The sequence below is a fragment of the Callithrix jacchus genome, chromosome 5 (assembly GCF_049354715.1).
Source record: "Callithrix jacchus isolate 240 chromosome 5, calJac240_pri, whole genome shotgun sequence".
Taxonomy (NCBI): domain Eukaryota; kingdom Metazoa; phylum Chordata; class Mammalia; order Primates; family Cebidae; genus Callithrix; species Callithrix jacchus.
Window position 1 is genome coordinate 65,773,361 of NC_133506.1, and position 16,592 is coordinate 65,789,952.

The following is a 16,592-nucleotide window of genomic DNA, read 5'->3' on the forward strand; positions in this document are numbered from 1 at the left end:
TTTTATCCGCTACGAGAATTGCAACTCCTGCTTTTTATTTATTTATTTTTGCTCTCCATTTGGTTGGTAAATCTTTCTCCATTCCTTTGTTTTGAGTCTTTGTGTATCCTTGCATGTGAAACAGGTCTGGATGTAACATGCCATTGGGTTTTGGCTGTGTCTTTTGATTGGGGGATTTAGCTAATTTAAATTTAGGGTTACTGCCATTTGATGTTAACTGGCTGTTTTATCCATTTGTTGATGAAAATTCTTCTTTATGTTGGTGCTCTTTACTTTTTGGTATATTTTTAGTAAGGCTAATACTGGTTGTTTCTTTCTGTGTGTAATGCCTCTTTCAGAAGCTCTTGTAAAGCAGGCCTGGTGGTAATAAAATCTCTGAGTACTTGCTTGTTCATAAAAGATTTTATTTTTCCTTCAGTTGTGAAGCTTAGTTTGGCTGGATATGAAATTCTGGGCTGAAGGTTCTCTTCTTTGAGGATGTTGAATATTGGCCCCCACTCTCTTCTGGCTTGTAGAGTTTCTGCTGAGAGATCTGCTGTAAGTCTGATAGGTTTGCCTTTGTGGGTAACCTGACCTTTCTCTCTGGCTGCCCTTAGTATTTTCTCCTTCGTTTCAACCCTGGTGAATCTAACGATTATGTGCCTTGGGGTTGCTCTTCTTGAGGAATATCTTTGTGGTGTTCTCTGTATTACCTGGGGTTGAATATTGACCTGCTTTGCTAGTTCAGGAAAATTTTCCTGAATAATGTCCTGAAGGGTATTTTCCAGCTTGGATTCATTCTCTCCGTCGCATTCAGGTACACCTATCAAACGTAAATTTGGTCTTTTCACATAGTCCCACATTTCTTGGAGACTTTGCTCATTCCTTTTTATCCTTTTATCTCTAATCTTGTCTTCTTGTTTTCTTTCATTAAGTTGGACTTTGACCTCTGTTATCCTTTCTTCTGCTTGAACAATTCGAGTGTTTAAACCCGTGCATAGTTCTCGGAGTTCCTGTATTGTATTCTTCAGTTCCATTAATTCACTTATATTCCTCTCTAAGTTGTCTATTCTCAATAGGATTTCGTCAAACCTTTTTCAAAGTTCCTAGTTTCTTTACGTTGGGCTACAACATGTTCTTTTAACTCACAGAAGTTTCTTATTATTCATTCCTTGAAGAGTGATTCTGTCATTGGGATGCACTCATTCTCTGTCAAGCCTTGTTCCATTGTTGATGTGGAACTGTGATCATCTTTAGAGGGAGAGGCGTTCTGATTTTGAGTATTCTCAGCCTTTTTACGCTAGTTTCTTCCCATCATTGTAAATTTATCCTCCTGTCGTCTTTGAAATTACCAACTTTCAGATTAGGTCTCTTGATTGGACATCCAAGTTGTTAGTTCCCAGGGCCAGAACAGCGGCGTTTAGACTGATGGTGCTTTTCTGCCCAGGATTCTCCTGTCTGGCTTCCTTCTTGAGTCTGTAATGGGCGACTCTGCCTTCCCTGGGCTCCAAACCTCGGTCAGAACGGGAGCTGGCCCTGTGTACTCTGCTCTGAGAGGTGCCGCGCCGAGGTGCTGGCGAAGCCGCTGCGCTGGCCACAAGAGTCGCTCTGGCGGCCTGTGTGGGTCCTCCAAGCCTCGGTCAGAAGGGGAGCCAGCCCTGTTTACTCTGCTCTGAGAGCTGCCGTGCCAGCCACAAGAGTTGCGCTGGCGACCCGTGTGGTTCTTCCACTGGGGATTTTCTGCTCCGTGAGCGACCAGAATTTGTCTGAAAGTGTGGTGTCCTCTAGTTCTCTGTGCTTTAACTGAGAGCTGCAATCCGGAGCTGTTATCGATCGGCCATCTTGGATCGTTCCCCCCCAGCATTTTATATTTTTAACCCATCTACATAGTTGCTCATTTAGTCCTTTTGATTCAAAGATTAAGGTTATCTGTTGTAAAATAACTCCTATTTTCCTTTTTATTTGTAGTTGTCTGGGATACTGTTGCTTAAGCTTTTATTTTCAATCTTTGGCTTGTTTTGTTTTAGCTGTAGTTTTTGTTTAAAACAGTTTATTGTAATTAGTTGGATTGGGCTTTTGTGATCTAATCTGAGAGGATTGAGTTTACAGTTTACATTCATTTATTTCATGTTTATTTTATGTCATGCTTTGTTCTTGCTTTTTTTTACACCATATAATCTGATTTTCACCTACCTTTCCTTTACTGTCCTGGATTTTGTTTAATTATATTATTTATCTTAATTCGAGAGAGGGAGAGAGAGAGATTGTGTGTGTGTGTTTGTGTGTATTTTAGGCACGGTCCCACTCTGTCACTCAGGCTGGAGTGCAGTGATGGAATCTTGGCTCACTGCAGCCTTGACCTCCTGGGCTCGGTTGATCCTGCCTCCTGAGTAGCTGGGACTGCAGGTACACACAACCACCACACTGCCACACCCAGCTAATTTTTTGTACTTTTTGTAGAGACAGGTTTTCGCCATGTTGCCCAGGTTGGTCTCAAACTCCTGAGCTCAAGCAGTCTACCTACCTTGGCCTCCCAAAGTGCTGGGATTCCAGGCGTGAGCACTGGGCCCAGCCTGTTTGTCTTCCTAAGTGTGCACTTCTATCTCTTCCTTACTTAGTTTATCAGCTTTAAATGAAGTCCTTTGGCCCTGTGTATAAAAGCTGAGGAACTCCCTCTCCCTTTGCTGTTTCCTGTCCTGAATTTTAATTATGTGTACGTTGTTATGGTTTGTAAACACTTACATTTTATTGTGTCGCTACGGTTCACAGGTGTTTTCCTCTTAGCTCTCTGGTGAAAATAGTTTAAATGCTCAGTGCCAGCTGTTTTGCTGTACAGTAAGTCCTCACTTAGTGTTGGCAGTAGGTTCTTGGAAACTGCAACATTAACGAAATGATGTATAGCAGGTCCTCTAATAATGTCACTTCCTTATAAGTGAGGAGAGAAAAATTTATTTTATTTTTATTTTTTATTTTATTTATTTATTTTTTGGAGACAGAGTTTCACTCTTCTTGCCCAGGCTGGAGTACAATGGCGTGTTCTCGGCTCACTGCAACCTCTGCCTCCCGGGTTCAAGTGATTCTCCTGTCTCAGCCTCCCAAGTAGCTGGGATTACAGGCATGTGCCACCATGCCTGGCTAATTTTTTGTATTTTTAGTAGAGACAGGGTTTCACCATGTTGGCCAGGATGGTCTTGATCTCTTGACCTCATGATCCACCCGCTTCAGCCTCCCAAAGTGCTGGGATTACAGGCGTGAGCCACTGCGCCTGGCCAAATTGATTTTATTATGTATAGTTTCGCTTAAAGTCAAAGTTTCCCAAGAACCTATTTCAATGTTAAGTGAAAACTTGCATTCCTCAATTTATCTCGATTAATTAAACTTTTTCCATTAGGAATTTCTTCACAAAGGGCTCATGGAAACTCTACCCCCTGAATTCTTGTATACTCAAAAATGTTTATCTGTCGTCATTATAATCAGAGTAAGTTTGGCTGAGTATAAAATTATATCACACTTTTTTTTCCTCTAAGGGCGTTGTGGTCTGTGTTCTTTTGTCTATTATTGAATGGTACTGTTTGGAAATCTAAAGTCAGCCTCATTTACCCTGCTGGGTCCCTAACCCCAAAATAGATTGTTTAACTTATTTGCTTAGGTATCTAAAGGATTTTTTCTTTCTCGTGAGCCTTAAAGTCTGGTAATTTTTCTAGGATATGTGTTGGTATTGCTAACTCTGTATCTTTTCCTAGGAACTTAGTGAGCCTTCTATTTCTGGAAAGTTATCTTGAATCGTATCTTTGAGTATTTCTTTATTCTAATCCTTTGGTTCTCTTATTCAGAATCTTGTTATATGTAAGGGGGTCTTCATTATTGACCTCTCTTATGTTTACTACTTTTTCTTTACTTTTTAACACTTCTTGCTCCTTTCCATTTCATTTGTTTATTGAGATATAGTTCACATACTATAAAATTCACTCTTAGAACTCAGTGGTTTTTAGTGTATTGGCAGTTGTACAACCATGACCACTATCTCATTCCTGAATTTAGTTTAATTTTGCCTGCTTTTTTCAGACTTGCTTTCTTTATCCCTTTCTCTCCTTCTCTGTATCATTGAAGCATATAATAGCAGTTTGTTTCATAATTACTAGTATTAACTTTGGTCACTTCCTTAAGGAGGTATCTGTCAGATTTCTTCATTGTGCTGTTACTGTTTTGTCCATTCATAATCTGATATTTGATATCATTATCAAAGGCAATTGATAATTTGTGGGGAAGCACTTTGTGCTATGTAAATATCCTGGTTTTTTTTTTAAACGAAGTTTTGCTCTGTTGCCAGGCTGGAGTGCAGTGGCACGATTTTGGCTCACTGCAACCTCTACCTTCTGGGTTAAAGGGATTCTCTTGCCTCACCTTCCCAAGTAGCTGGGACTACAGGTGTATGCCACCACACCTAGCAAATTTTTGTATTTTTAGTAGAGATGGGGTTTCACCATGTTGGCCAGGATGGTCTTGATCCCTTGACCTCAAGGGATCCATTTGCCTTGGCCTCCCAAAGTGTTGGGATTACAGGCGTGAGCCACTGTGCCCAGCGTGTTTTGTTTTTTTTTTTTCCTGAGACAAGGTCTCACTCTGTTGTCCAGACAGGAGTGCAGTGGGTTGATCTCCGCTCACTGCAACTCTGCCTCCCAGGTTCAAGCAATTCTCCCAGCTCTGCCTCCCTAGTAGCTGGGACTAAAGGCATGTGTACCACCATGCTTGGCTAATTTTTGTATTTTCAATAGAGATGGGGTTTCACCATGTTGGCCAACTCCTGACCTCAAGTGATCTGTCTGCCTTGGCCTCCCAAAGTGTTGAGATTATGGGTATGAGCCTCTGTGCCCTGCCTGATATCCTGGTTTTCAACAAACTTGCTCATTATTTTTAGCATCCATTGATAATTCTTAATTGAATCAGTTATTAGCATGGTGATTGTCAAATGTAATTTTCTAACTCCTTCATTCCTTCTACATTTTAGTATGGCCTCATATATTTTATTCTAATGGCTATCATCCCTTGTTAGCAGTCTTCATTCACTTTGACTTAGATGTGGCCAATGGGAGCCCCATCCAGCTGGTTCCAGTGTACTTTTTATTTGTTCCTATATTCCTTTTAGCATGTCCTGACTTCTGATGCAATAAAATGTTTCAGGTTTATCTTTCACTTTCCCTTTCCAATTCTGGAATAACCGTATACCCAGGGAACTCTGATTCCTATTAATAGGGAGTACTATTTAGAAACCTAGGACTGGAGCACCAGCTATGCTCATAGCATGGGAGTGTCACTGCTTCCAGGTTCCTGCTGTGTCTATTCAGAGTCCACTACAGTCATCCTATTTCTGTTTGCTGTAGACTATATTGAAGTTTCATTCTTCATCCCTTCCGTTTTTCTCCCTATAAATTAGTACCTTGAAGCATTCCTAGAGGTCACAAGAAATCATTATATTCAGGTATAGAATGCAATTTTTGTATAGATAATGAATCTATGTTTGTGAAATCTGATTCTGCCTATCATCTATCTTTTTGCAAGGTCTTTTCCTATGAAAAGTGTGTTTTTGGTTTTGTTATTGTTTTTTGAGACAGAGTCTTGCACTATCGCCTAGGCTGGAGTGCAGTGGCACAATCTCCGCTTACTACAACCTTTGGCTCCCAGATTCAAACGATTCTCCTGCCTCAGCCTCTGGAGTAGCTGGGATTATAGGTGCCCACCACAACGCCCAGCTAATTTCTTGTATTCTTAGTAGAGATGGAGTTTCACTGTGTTTGCCAGGCTGGTTTCAGAGCTCCTGACCTCAGGTGATCTGCCCACCTTGGCCTCCCAAAGTGCAGGGATTACAGGTCTGAGCCACTGTGCCCGGCCAATCCTTTACCTTTGCAGATGGAGAAACTGAGACCTAAGAACTGAAATGACTTAAGTCCGTGACTAATTACAGAGCCAAAATAGAGTCCAGGTCTCTTAATTTTCATACCAGAACACTTTCGCTGCGGGCAGTGAAGAGAGCTTGGGTTGATGGTACTTGCCGGAAGTTTTCATGGTTGCTAGGTGGATACAGCACTCTTCCTTCTGTTTTGGCACTCAGGTATCCAGATGGGCATTGAATTTTCCAATGATTTGTCATTTGATGACCAGGAAGGTAGCAGAAAACAAGATGTTGCAGACCAGCAGCTATTTGAGGATGTGTTGTTGTCTGACTAGACACCGAAAGGCCAAAATTCTAAGTAGTTTCAAAACTCTTCCTACCGGTCAGGCTCAGTGGCTGACACCTGTAATCCCAGCACTTTGGGAGGCTGAGGTGGGCAGATCGCGAGGTCAGAAGTTTGAGACCAGCCTTGCCAGCATGCTGAAAACCCATCTCTACTAAAAAAAAATACAAAAAACTAGTCAGGCATGGTGGGGTGAGCCTGTAGTCCCAGCTACCTGGGAGACTGAGGGAAGAGAATTGTTTGAATCTGGGAGGCAGAGGTTGCAGTGAGCTGAGATTGCACCACTGCACTCCAGCCTGGGCAACAGAGTGAGACTCTGTCTAAAAAATAATAAACAAAAGAACAATTAAAAAAAAAAACCCTCCTCCTACCTTTCATAGTCCCATCTATACTGACTTTCTGCTTTCTTCAAAAATGCTCTGTTGGCCAGGTGCAAGTGGCTCACGCCTGTAATCCCAACACTTAGGCCGAGGCAGGAGTTCAAGACCAGCTGAGGCAATGTAATGAGGTGGGCCCCTGTCTCTACAAAAAATAAAAGCTGAGTGTAGTGGCATACAGCTGTAGTCCCAGCTACTTGGGGGACTGAGGCAGGAGGGTCACTTGCGCCTGGGAGGTTGAGGATGCAGTGAGCCATGATCATATACCATGCATTCCAGTCTGGGAGACAGTGAAGACTTGTTTCCAGAAAAAAAAAAGTCACAAAAACCAAAAAAGATCCTGCTCTTTTGACAAATAAGGTCTGTTGGTTTTCTTTTTTAATATTTTCAGTTTAGCAGTATTTTGACATCAACACAGTTATATTGGTACAAGTTTCTTAAAAAGTTAAATACAGGTATATCATATGATCCATTCCTGTCTGCCCAAGAGCAGTGAAAATGCATGTCCACAGAGACTTGTATGCAAATGTTCATAGCAGCATTGTTTGTCATAGTCAAAAAGTAGCAGCCGGGCGCGGTGGATCACGAGGTCAAGAGATCGAGACCATCTTGGTCAACATGGTGAAACCCCGTCTTGACTAAAAATATAAAAATTAGCTGGGCATGGTAGCGCGCGCCCGTAGTCCCAGCTATTCGGGAGGCTGAGGCGGGAGAATTGCTTGAACCCAGGAGGCGGAGGTTGCGGTGAGCCGAGATTGTGCCATTGCACTCCAGCCTGGGTAACAAGAGCGAAATACCATCTCAAAAAAAAAAAAAAAAGTAGCAACAACCCAGAGGTTCAGGAACTGGTGACTGGATGCACAATGTAGTTATTTTTGCTGTGGAATACTATTTGCCCATAAGAAGAAGTGAAATACTGACAAGTTATAAAATGGATGAACCTTACAAACTTAAGTGACCAAAAGACCTTGTTACGATTTCAGTTGTTGAAATGTCCAGGAAAGGCAAATCTACAAAGACAGAAAGTACATCGATGGTTGCCTCGGGCTAAAGTTGGAAATAAAGGAAAACTTGCAAATAGTCATGAGTTCTCCTTTTTGGGGTGATAAGAGTGTTCTAAAAGTGGGTTGTGGTGATGGTTGTAAAACTCTGTTAATATACTAACAATTATTCAGTTGTATGATTACAGGCAAATTTTATAGTATGTATATTCTATTTCATAAAGCTTTAAGAAATAGTTACATTTAAAATTTGATGTCCGTAATATTTGTCACATTTATCTTATCCTGTGTTCATTATTAAACGTTTTTATACTGCTTTCTTTCCACTTTTAAGTATGATTTTCAAGGAATGCTAATGTCAAATGATGTCAATGGTAACAGTAAAAATAGCTAGCATTGGTAAAACAGTTACTGTGCACCAGACATTATGCTAGGTACTTTTCAGGTTATCTCTCAATAGCATTGTGATATTGGTACTGTTATTCTCATTTTACAGCCAAGGAAACAGTCTCCTAGAGGTAAATAACTTGTCCAAAGTCACATAGTAAGGAAATAAGGAGACAGGAATTGGAACCGAATCATTCATAATCTCTGTGCTCCATATGTGGATATGCAGTGTTTTTGGTGGAGGACTGTACTGCTTTTCATATGCTGTGACTGTGTTAAACACTCACGTATATATGCCACTGGGATGCATGCTCTACATAACTATTTATGTGTGATCTCTCTAGGAAATTCAGATGGGCATTTGGTATTGCCTGTTTGCCATAGAGCTTGTACAACATAGTGAATCTTATCATCAGTTTTACTTCTTTTTCTCTACTCCTCAGCCTTAATTTTAAAGACCCTGAAGCAGTCCGAGCTCTGACCTGTACTCTCCTAAGGGAAGATTTTGGACTTTCTATTGATATTCCATTGGAGAGACTAATTCCCACAGTTCCCTTGAGACTCAACTATATTCACTGGGTAGAAGATCTGATTGGTCACCAGGACTCTGACAAAAGTTCTCTCCGAAGAGGAATTGACATAGGTATATTGTCTTAAATTCGTTTTTGGCTAAACATAGGTTTCATAAGTTTTGCATGATCAAATTCTTTGTAAACTTTTCTACTGGGTATTTGTTGTTGTGTAAGAGAAGCTGGCTGCAGGTACAGGTTGAGCATCCTTAATCTGAAAATTCAAAATGCTTCAGAATCTGAAACCTTTTGAACGCGGATATGCTGCTCAGAGGCAATGTGTATTGGAGCTTTGCCAATTTTGGGGTTAGGGATGTTCAACCAGTAAATATAATGCAAATATTTCAAAATCTGAAAAAAAGAAACTGAAATCCAAAACACTTCTCATCCCAAGCATTTTGGATTAGGGATCCTCCACCTGTATTGCTGTTCCTATTTACTCCACCTGGCCTTTTCTCCCATTGATTTCTCTTGAGAAGGGATTGTCAGTCCAAATGGGGAGCAGGAGGTTAACGGAAGTAAAAACCAAAGTGAGCCTCTTGCCTTGCTTAGCTTTTCATTTTCTTTCTTTCTTTTTTTTTTATTTTAATTTTTTAAAATATTTTTTTTTTTAATTTTGAAATGGTGTGTTGTCCAGGCTGGTCTTTAACTCCTGGGCTCAAGCAGTCCACCTGCCTCACCTTCCCAATATGCTGGGATTACAGGCATGAGCCACTACACCTGGCCCTACTTAGCTTTTCAGATTACCACATTGATGTCTGTGTCTGTTGGGCATTATTTTTACTCTGGATTTTGCTCTTGTTGCGTCTGCTAGAGTGCAATGGTGCGGTTTTGGCTCACTGCAACCTCTGCCTCCCAGGTTTAGGCGATTCTCCTGCTTCAGCCTCCCAAGTAACTGGTATTACAGGCGCCCACCACTGCACCTGGCTAATTTTTTTGTATTTTTAGTAGAAACAGGGTTTCACCATGTTAGCCAGGCTGGTCTCAAACTACTGACCTTAGGTGATCCACCCACCTTGGCTTCCCAAAGCTCTGGGATCACAGGCGTGAGCCACCGCACCCGGCCAAAAACCTCAGTGGAATTTCTTGAGGACTTTGCAATATAAGTCTAAAGGTTTTCTGGAAGAATAAATCATGAAACAAAAATTTGAAAACTCCAGCCTGGGTGATAGAGAGACCCTGTCTCAAAATAAATAAATAAAGTAAGATGTTCTTTTAATGTAACTTTTACAATAAAGACTGTCCAGTTTCATTCATTTGGGAGAGTGAGAGGAGACAGGCAGAAATGAAGCCAGGGCATGTTTTGTAACTATACGTGTGCATTTGTTATAGCCAAAGTTTTCATTTAATAGTTCATTTTAGGAAAATTTGAATTAGCAGCTCTGTCACTATTTATTTTCTCTTCTTTTATTTGTCTTGTTTGTTTTTTTGTCTTGTTTTGTTTTTGAGATGTAATCTGGCTCTTGTCACTCAGGCTGGAGTGCAGTGATGCCATCTTGGCTCACTGCAACCTCCGTCTCCCGGGTTCAAGCGATTCTCCTGCCTCAGCTTCCCAGTAGCTGGGATTACAGGCACCTGCCACCACACCCAGCTAATTTTTATATTTTTAGTAGAGATGGGATTTTACCATGTTGATGATCAAGCTGGTTTCAAACTCCTGACTTCCCAAACTGTTGGGATTACAGGTGTGAGCTAACGTGCCCAGTCTCTATTTCTAACTTAGTAGAATTAATAACAGTTCCAATTTCTAGATAGTGGTAAATGTTCAACTTTGCTATTTGCATGCATTTTCAGTCCTCATCCCATATGATCTTTTCAGCAGCATTTACTGATCCCTCCTTTCTCTTTTGTTTTCTCTCCTTCATTTGCTTCCATGACACCAGACTCCTCTGCTGGTTTCCTCTTTCATTAATATGCACTGTTCTCTACTTTCCCGGCATACCTTCCTGTATCTGACCACTGGATATTGGTGTTCTTTACATAAGGCTCAGCCTTTAGCTCCTTTCTCACTCAGCACCCTACCCTGGGCAACTGCATTCACTTCTATGGTGATTTCCTACCTCACTGCAAATAAGCCACATATTTATATGTTCCTCCGACTCAGATTACTTTTCTTAACCTCTGATCTCACATATATGAGAAACTTGTATGTCTGAAAAACATCTCAGACTTGCTATGAGATGAGACTTGCTGAAACTTGCTGTGTCCAAGACCAAACTCACACTCTATTTCCCTAATCCTGGTTCTCTGTTATTTATTTCAGTGAGTCTACCATTGCCCACCTTGTGATCCTTGATACTTGCTTCTCCACACTCACTAAAAAATGTCTGTCACTATTTCCTGTTGACTGTCTCTCTGAAGTGCTTCTGAAGTCACCTGCGTCTCTCCATCTCCACTGCTACTCTAACCCATCATCATCTCTGACCTTTTCTGCAGAAGAGCTTCTCAGCGAGTCTGCTTAAAAAGCTTCACAGCCTGTTTGGTACTAATTTGATTTTAATTATGCCCCAAACCCTCTAAAATAGCACTTGGGGATAGAGGAGGTTAATGGATTTTAATTCTTCACAAGGGGCATTACCTAACTGCAATCACATCCATTCTAATTAGGGTTTTATATAAATTCTTTCCCCAGACTCCATCAGTTTGCTCTAATTCTAGGATTACGTACTTTCCATTTTTATTTATCATTACAAAGATTATTATCCATTTAAAAATGTCATTTGGCTTTCTGAGGGGATTTTGTTCTGTCCTATAAAGGACTAGTAAAGAGTCTTTTGCATTCTATTAGAGTGCAAGTCTTTGGGTCTTGAGAATTAAGAAACTTTTTGGCTGTGACAGATCTTTTATCTGTTACCCTGGAGGTAAGTGTACCTTTTTATTTTATTTTTTGTTTTTATTTTTTAAATGAAATTGAAGTTGGAAGAGAGAGGCAGTTGTGTAAAAGTCAAGGATCTCGTCTGGATTTTTTTTTTTACAGAGTTGAAAGTACAACTGAAATTTTCTTACGTGTGTATCTGGCTTACTAGAATGGCTGGCAGGAGCTGAATGTTTGTGGTTTCTGAGAGGACCTTGAGTACCCTTTTCCACCCCTTCCCTCACTACCCCACAATGGTCCAAGGATGTGCTTGTCCAGTAGCACTGGGGCCAGGATACTCTCAGGCGGACATGGTAGGCAGCACAGCATTCACTGACCATCGAAGAGCGTCAGTGTTGGACCGTTGTCTTTTCTAGCCTGTTCAGGATGCCTAATGAGGAAGCCGGATGATGAGCCTGGATTTCCTCTGGGTTAGGAATATCTAGCCTCTACTTCTTCCGGCCAGATCCTTACGAGGTTAGACCAGAACTGGGATATGGCAGATGAGAGCAGGCCTAGAGTAGCTGGTAGAGGCTGACTACTTTAGGCCTTTGGGAGAAACACTGGCTTTTCTTCTCTTGAATATACATTTTAGGATCTAATTGGCCAAGATAGTCAATATTGTAAGAAAGAGAGAGAGAGAGAAGAGAGACCGACAGACAGACTTGTTCTGTCACCCAGGCTGGAGTGCAGTGGTACCATCTCGGCTCACTGTAACCTCTGCCTACTGGGTTCAAGCGATTCTCCTGCCTCAGCCTCCTGAGTAGCTGGGATTACAGGTGTAACTCACCACTATACCCAGCTAATTTTTGTGTTTTTAGTAGAGACGGGGTTTCACCATGTTGGCCAGGTACATCTCAGACTGCTGACCTCAGGTGGTCCACCTGCTTTGGTTTCCCAAAATGCTGGGATTATAGGTGTGAGCCACTATGCCCAGTCTATGAAAGTAATAATCATGGTTAGTATATAGTCTAGTCTAGGGCTAGGGGTTCTACATAGCTTAGTACCAAACCCTAGTGGTCAAAGAGTGTTTTTTTTTCTTTTGCCTGGAATGTTTGCCTCTTGAATGCCTCCCTTGAAACTGTGGTGGGGCTAGCCAATGACTCTGATGGCTCCAAATCAAATACTTTTCCATGTCTCCACATGTAAGAAATGAGTTCTTTAGGGTTTTGTTTTGTTTTTTCTTTTAACTTCTTGTTTCTTTCAACTGACAACTTACAGACATTTGGAGAATCAGCAATTTAATATACTAAAAATTTTATACCCCACATATTTTTTCCTGCTTTTGGAGAATGGAATGTATACTGATCTGTTTTAAGTTATTACTAAGGCATGTTAGCAAATAGCACTGATTTCTTTTAAGAAAATTGAGTTTTGTATGAGATTTTAAATGAAGACTTTTTATAAAGTAAATCAACAGTTTGGGGCATTTTAGGTTAATTAGTCATGTATTCCTTGACCTCTGCTTATGTGTACTTTATTTTTTATACAACACACAAAGGAGGTCACAAGGTTTCTATCCTTTAGGAAGTTTGAATCTAATTAGGAGGTAAGACTAACATAAACGAAATGACTGGGGAACCAGTAGCTGTAATATTTATGAAATCAGATACCAGTTTGTGATTTCTCTACCAAAAAATACAAAAATTAGCCAGGCATGGTGGCATGCACCTATGGTCCCCGGTACACGGGAGGCTGAGCTGGGAGAATCACCTGAGCCCAGGAAGTCAAGGCTGCAGTGAGCTGTGATCACACCACTGCACTGCAGCCTGGGTGACAGAGTGAGACCCTGTATCAAAACAGAATTCTGAGAAGCATTGTGTTTTCATGATTATTCTAACCTTTCCCTCTGGTGTGTAGAATGTGTTTTGAATTTTCATTTTACTAGGTACAGGGGCCTCCTGCATCTACCCGTTACTTGGAGCAACCTTGAATGGCTGGTATTTCCTTGCAACAGAAGTGGATGATATGTGTTTCAACTATGCAAAGAAAAATGTGGAACAGAATAACTTATCTGATCTCATAAAAGGTTAGCGCCACAGAGTGAATACCTCCAAACTTTTCGTTTTCTTTCACCTGCCTTTTTAATTTAACACATTTCATTACCTTTTTTTTTTTAATATGCAGACTTTGGTAATTTTGTTTTTTGAGACGGAGTTTCGCTCTTGTTTACCCAAGCTGGAGTGCAGTGGCGCGATCTCGGCTCACCGTAACCTCCGTCTCCTGGGTTCAGGCAATTCTCCTGCCTCAGCCACCTGAGTAGCTGGGATTACAGGCACGCACCACTATGCCCAGCTAATTTTTTTTTTTGTATTTTTAGTAGAGATGGGGTTTCACCATGTTGTCCAGGATGGTCTTGATCTCTTGACCTTGTGATCCACCTGCCTCGGCCTCCCAAAGTTCTGGCATTACAGGCGTGAGCCACCGCGCCCGGCCCAGACTTTGATAATTTTTAAAAGTCTGGTACTTTGTCGTTGGGTTTGCTGTTTCGATATGAGAATTAACTCAGAAAGAAAATAGTAACTACAGTTGATTCTTATTATTTGTGGATTCTGTATTTGTGAATTTGCCTACTTGCCGAAATTTATTTAGTTATGCATTCATTTATTTTAGTAGATTTTCTTGAATAAATGTTGCTTTATTTGCCTTAGAATCATTTCCAGAGACTTTAAGTGGTGGTTTTTTGTTTGTTTGTGTGTTTGTATACTTTTATAGTGTTTATTTTTTAGGGCATTTTTAGGTTCATAGCAAAACGGAGTGGAGGTTCGGAGATTTCCCATATGTGCCCACCTCCACACATGCAGAGCCTTCTTTATTGTCAACATCTCCCCAGAGTGGGATATTTGTTACAGGTGATGCCCTTATGCTGACACATCATTCTCACCCACAGATCAGAGTTTACATTACGGTTTCCCCTTGTTGTACATTCTGTAGTTTTGGACAAATGAAACTGGCGTGTATCTCCCAGTACAGTATACACAGGGTCGTTTCACTTGCCCTCTGGCCTTCTGGGCTGCAACTGTTCATCTCTCACTGACCCCAACCCCAGGAAACTACTGACCTTTGGACTCTCTCCATAGTTTTACATTGTTCAGAGTGTCATATAATTGGAATCATACAGTATGTAGACTTTTCAGATTGGCTTCTCCTACTTAGTAATATTTATTTTTAAGTTTCCTAATGTCTTTTTATAGTTTGATAGCTTTTTAAAAATGTTATTTTAATTTAATTTTTTTCGACTGCCTCTGTAATTGCAGAAAGCTCATTTATTTTTAGCACATTTCATTTTACTATTCCATTATCTGGGTATACCAGAATTTCTCCATTCACCTATTGAAGGATATCTTGATTGCGTCCAAGTTTTGACAACTCCAAATAAAGTTATGAGAAACTTCTGTGTGCAGCTTTTTCTATGCATGTAATTTTTCAACTCCTTTAGGTAAATACCAGGGAGTGTGCTTGCTGGATGGTATAGTAATAGTATCTTTACTTTTGTAAGAAACCACCAAACTGTCTTCCAAAGAACTGTTTAATGCTCCTGCCGGCACTGTTGCCCATATCCTTGGCAGTACAGGGTGTTGTCGGTGTTCTGGATTTTGGCCATTCTCATAGGTGTGTAGTGGTATTTCATTAATTTGTATTTTCCTGACATTGTTGTGGAACATCTTTTCATATGCTTATTTACCATCTGTATATCTTTTTTGCTGAGGTGTCTGTTCAGGACTTTTTGCCCATTTTTCAATCATGTTCATTTTCTTATTGTTGAGTTTTAAGAGTTCTTGTCTTCAGCCGGGCACGGCGGCTCATGCCTGTAATCCCAGCACTTTGGGAGGCCAAGGCGAATGGATCACGAGGTCAAGAGATTGAGACCATTCTGGTCAACATGGTGAAACCCCGTCTCTGCTAAAAATATAAAACATTAGCTGGGCATGGTGGCATCTGCCTGTAATCCCAGCTACTCAGGAGGCTGAGGCAGGAGAATTGCCTGAACCCAGGAGGCGGAGGTTGCGGTGAGCGGAGATTGCGCCATTGCACTCCAGCCTGGGTAACAAGAGCAAAACTCCATCTCAAAAAAAAAAAAAAAAAAGACTTCTTGTTTTTTTTGAGTAATTGTTCTTTATCAGCTATGTATTGCAAATATTTTCTTGCAGTCTGTGACTTGTCTGTTCATTCTCTTGACAGTATCTTTAGTAGAGCAAAAATTAAATTTTTTCCTTTTTTAAAAAAATAATAGCCTAAAAAGTACAAAATTTAATTTTAATAAGAATATATATATTTGGAAAAAAGAGCTGGTCTTATTAACATTAAATATATATATGTGTGTGTGTGTGTGTGTGTGTGTGTGTATATATATATATATATATATATGTATGAGGGTTCAAGTGATCTTTCCACCTCAGCCTCCTGAGTAGCTGGTTCTACAGCTGTACGACACTATGCCCAGCTAATTTTTAAAAAATAGATATAGAGTCTTGCTTTGTTGCCCAGGCTGGTCTCAAACTCCTATCCTCAAGTGATGCTCTTGTCTGGACCTCCCAAAGTGTTGGAATGATAGGCATAAGCCGCTGTGCCCACCAAGTCCAGCTTATTGAGTCCTTTTAAAGAATTGTATACAATACCTTTGGTATTGTATCCAAAAAGTGCTGTAATCCCAGCATGCTGGGAGGCTGAGGCAGGCAGATCCTTGAGGTCAGGAGTTTGAGACCAGCCTGGCCAACATGACGAAACCCCATCTTTACTAAAAATACAAAAATTAGCCAGCTTGGTGGCGCATGCATGTAAATTGCAGTGATTCAGGAAGCTGAGGAACAAGAATCACTTGAACCTGGGAGGTGGAGGTTGCAGTGAGCTGAGATCACGCCACTGCGCTCCAGCCTGAGAAACAGAGCAAGACTGTATGTTACTTTCTAGGAGTTTTATAGTCTTGCATTTGCATTTAGGTCTGTGATCTGCTTTGAGTTAGATTTAGTGAATGATATAAGTTCTGTGTCTATATTCATTTTTTGCATGTGGATGTCCAAGTGATGTCATAGTATCAGTTCTTGAAAAGACTATATATCAATTCTGTTCCATTGATCTATTCATTCACTAAAAACATACTGTTTTGATTACAGTAGCTTTGTAGTAAGTCTTAGAATTGGGTAATGTCAGTCTTTCATCTTGCCTCTTCTCTTTCAATATTGTGTTGGCTA

The 16,592-nt window shown here is 40.7% G+C and overlaps 1 protein-coding gene across 9 annotated transcripts in view; it reads left to right on the forward strand.

Annotated features, from left to right (window-relative positions):
• Nucleotides 1-16,592, forward strand: part of METTL16 (methyltransferase 16, RNA N6-adenosine) — a 99,034-nt gene that overhangs the window by 24,528 nt on the left and 57,914 nt on the right. For 7 of the 9 annotated variants that reach the window (XR_008481437.2, XR_013535419.1, XR_013535421.1 and 4 more), the window contains 2 exons: nt 8,421-8,620; nt 13,289-13,429. Coding sequence is in view for 4 of the 9 variants with exons in the window: in XM_008996349.6 (XP_008994597.1) it covers nt 8,421-8,620; nt 13,289-13,429 (341 nt within the window). In the remaining 5 variants the exon portion in view is untranslated. The remainder of the gene's footprint in view (nt 1-8,420; nt 8,621-13,288; nt 13,430-16,592) is intronic. The other 2 variants (XR_013535420.1, XM_054255592.2) reach the window with 1 other exon arrangement.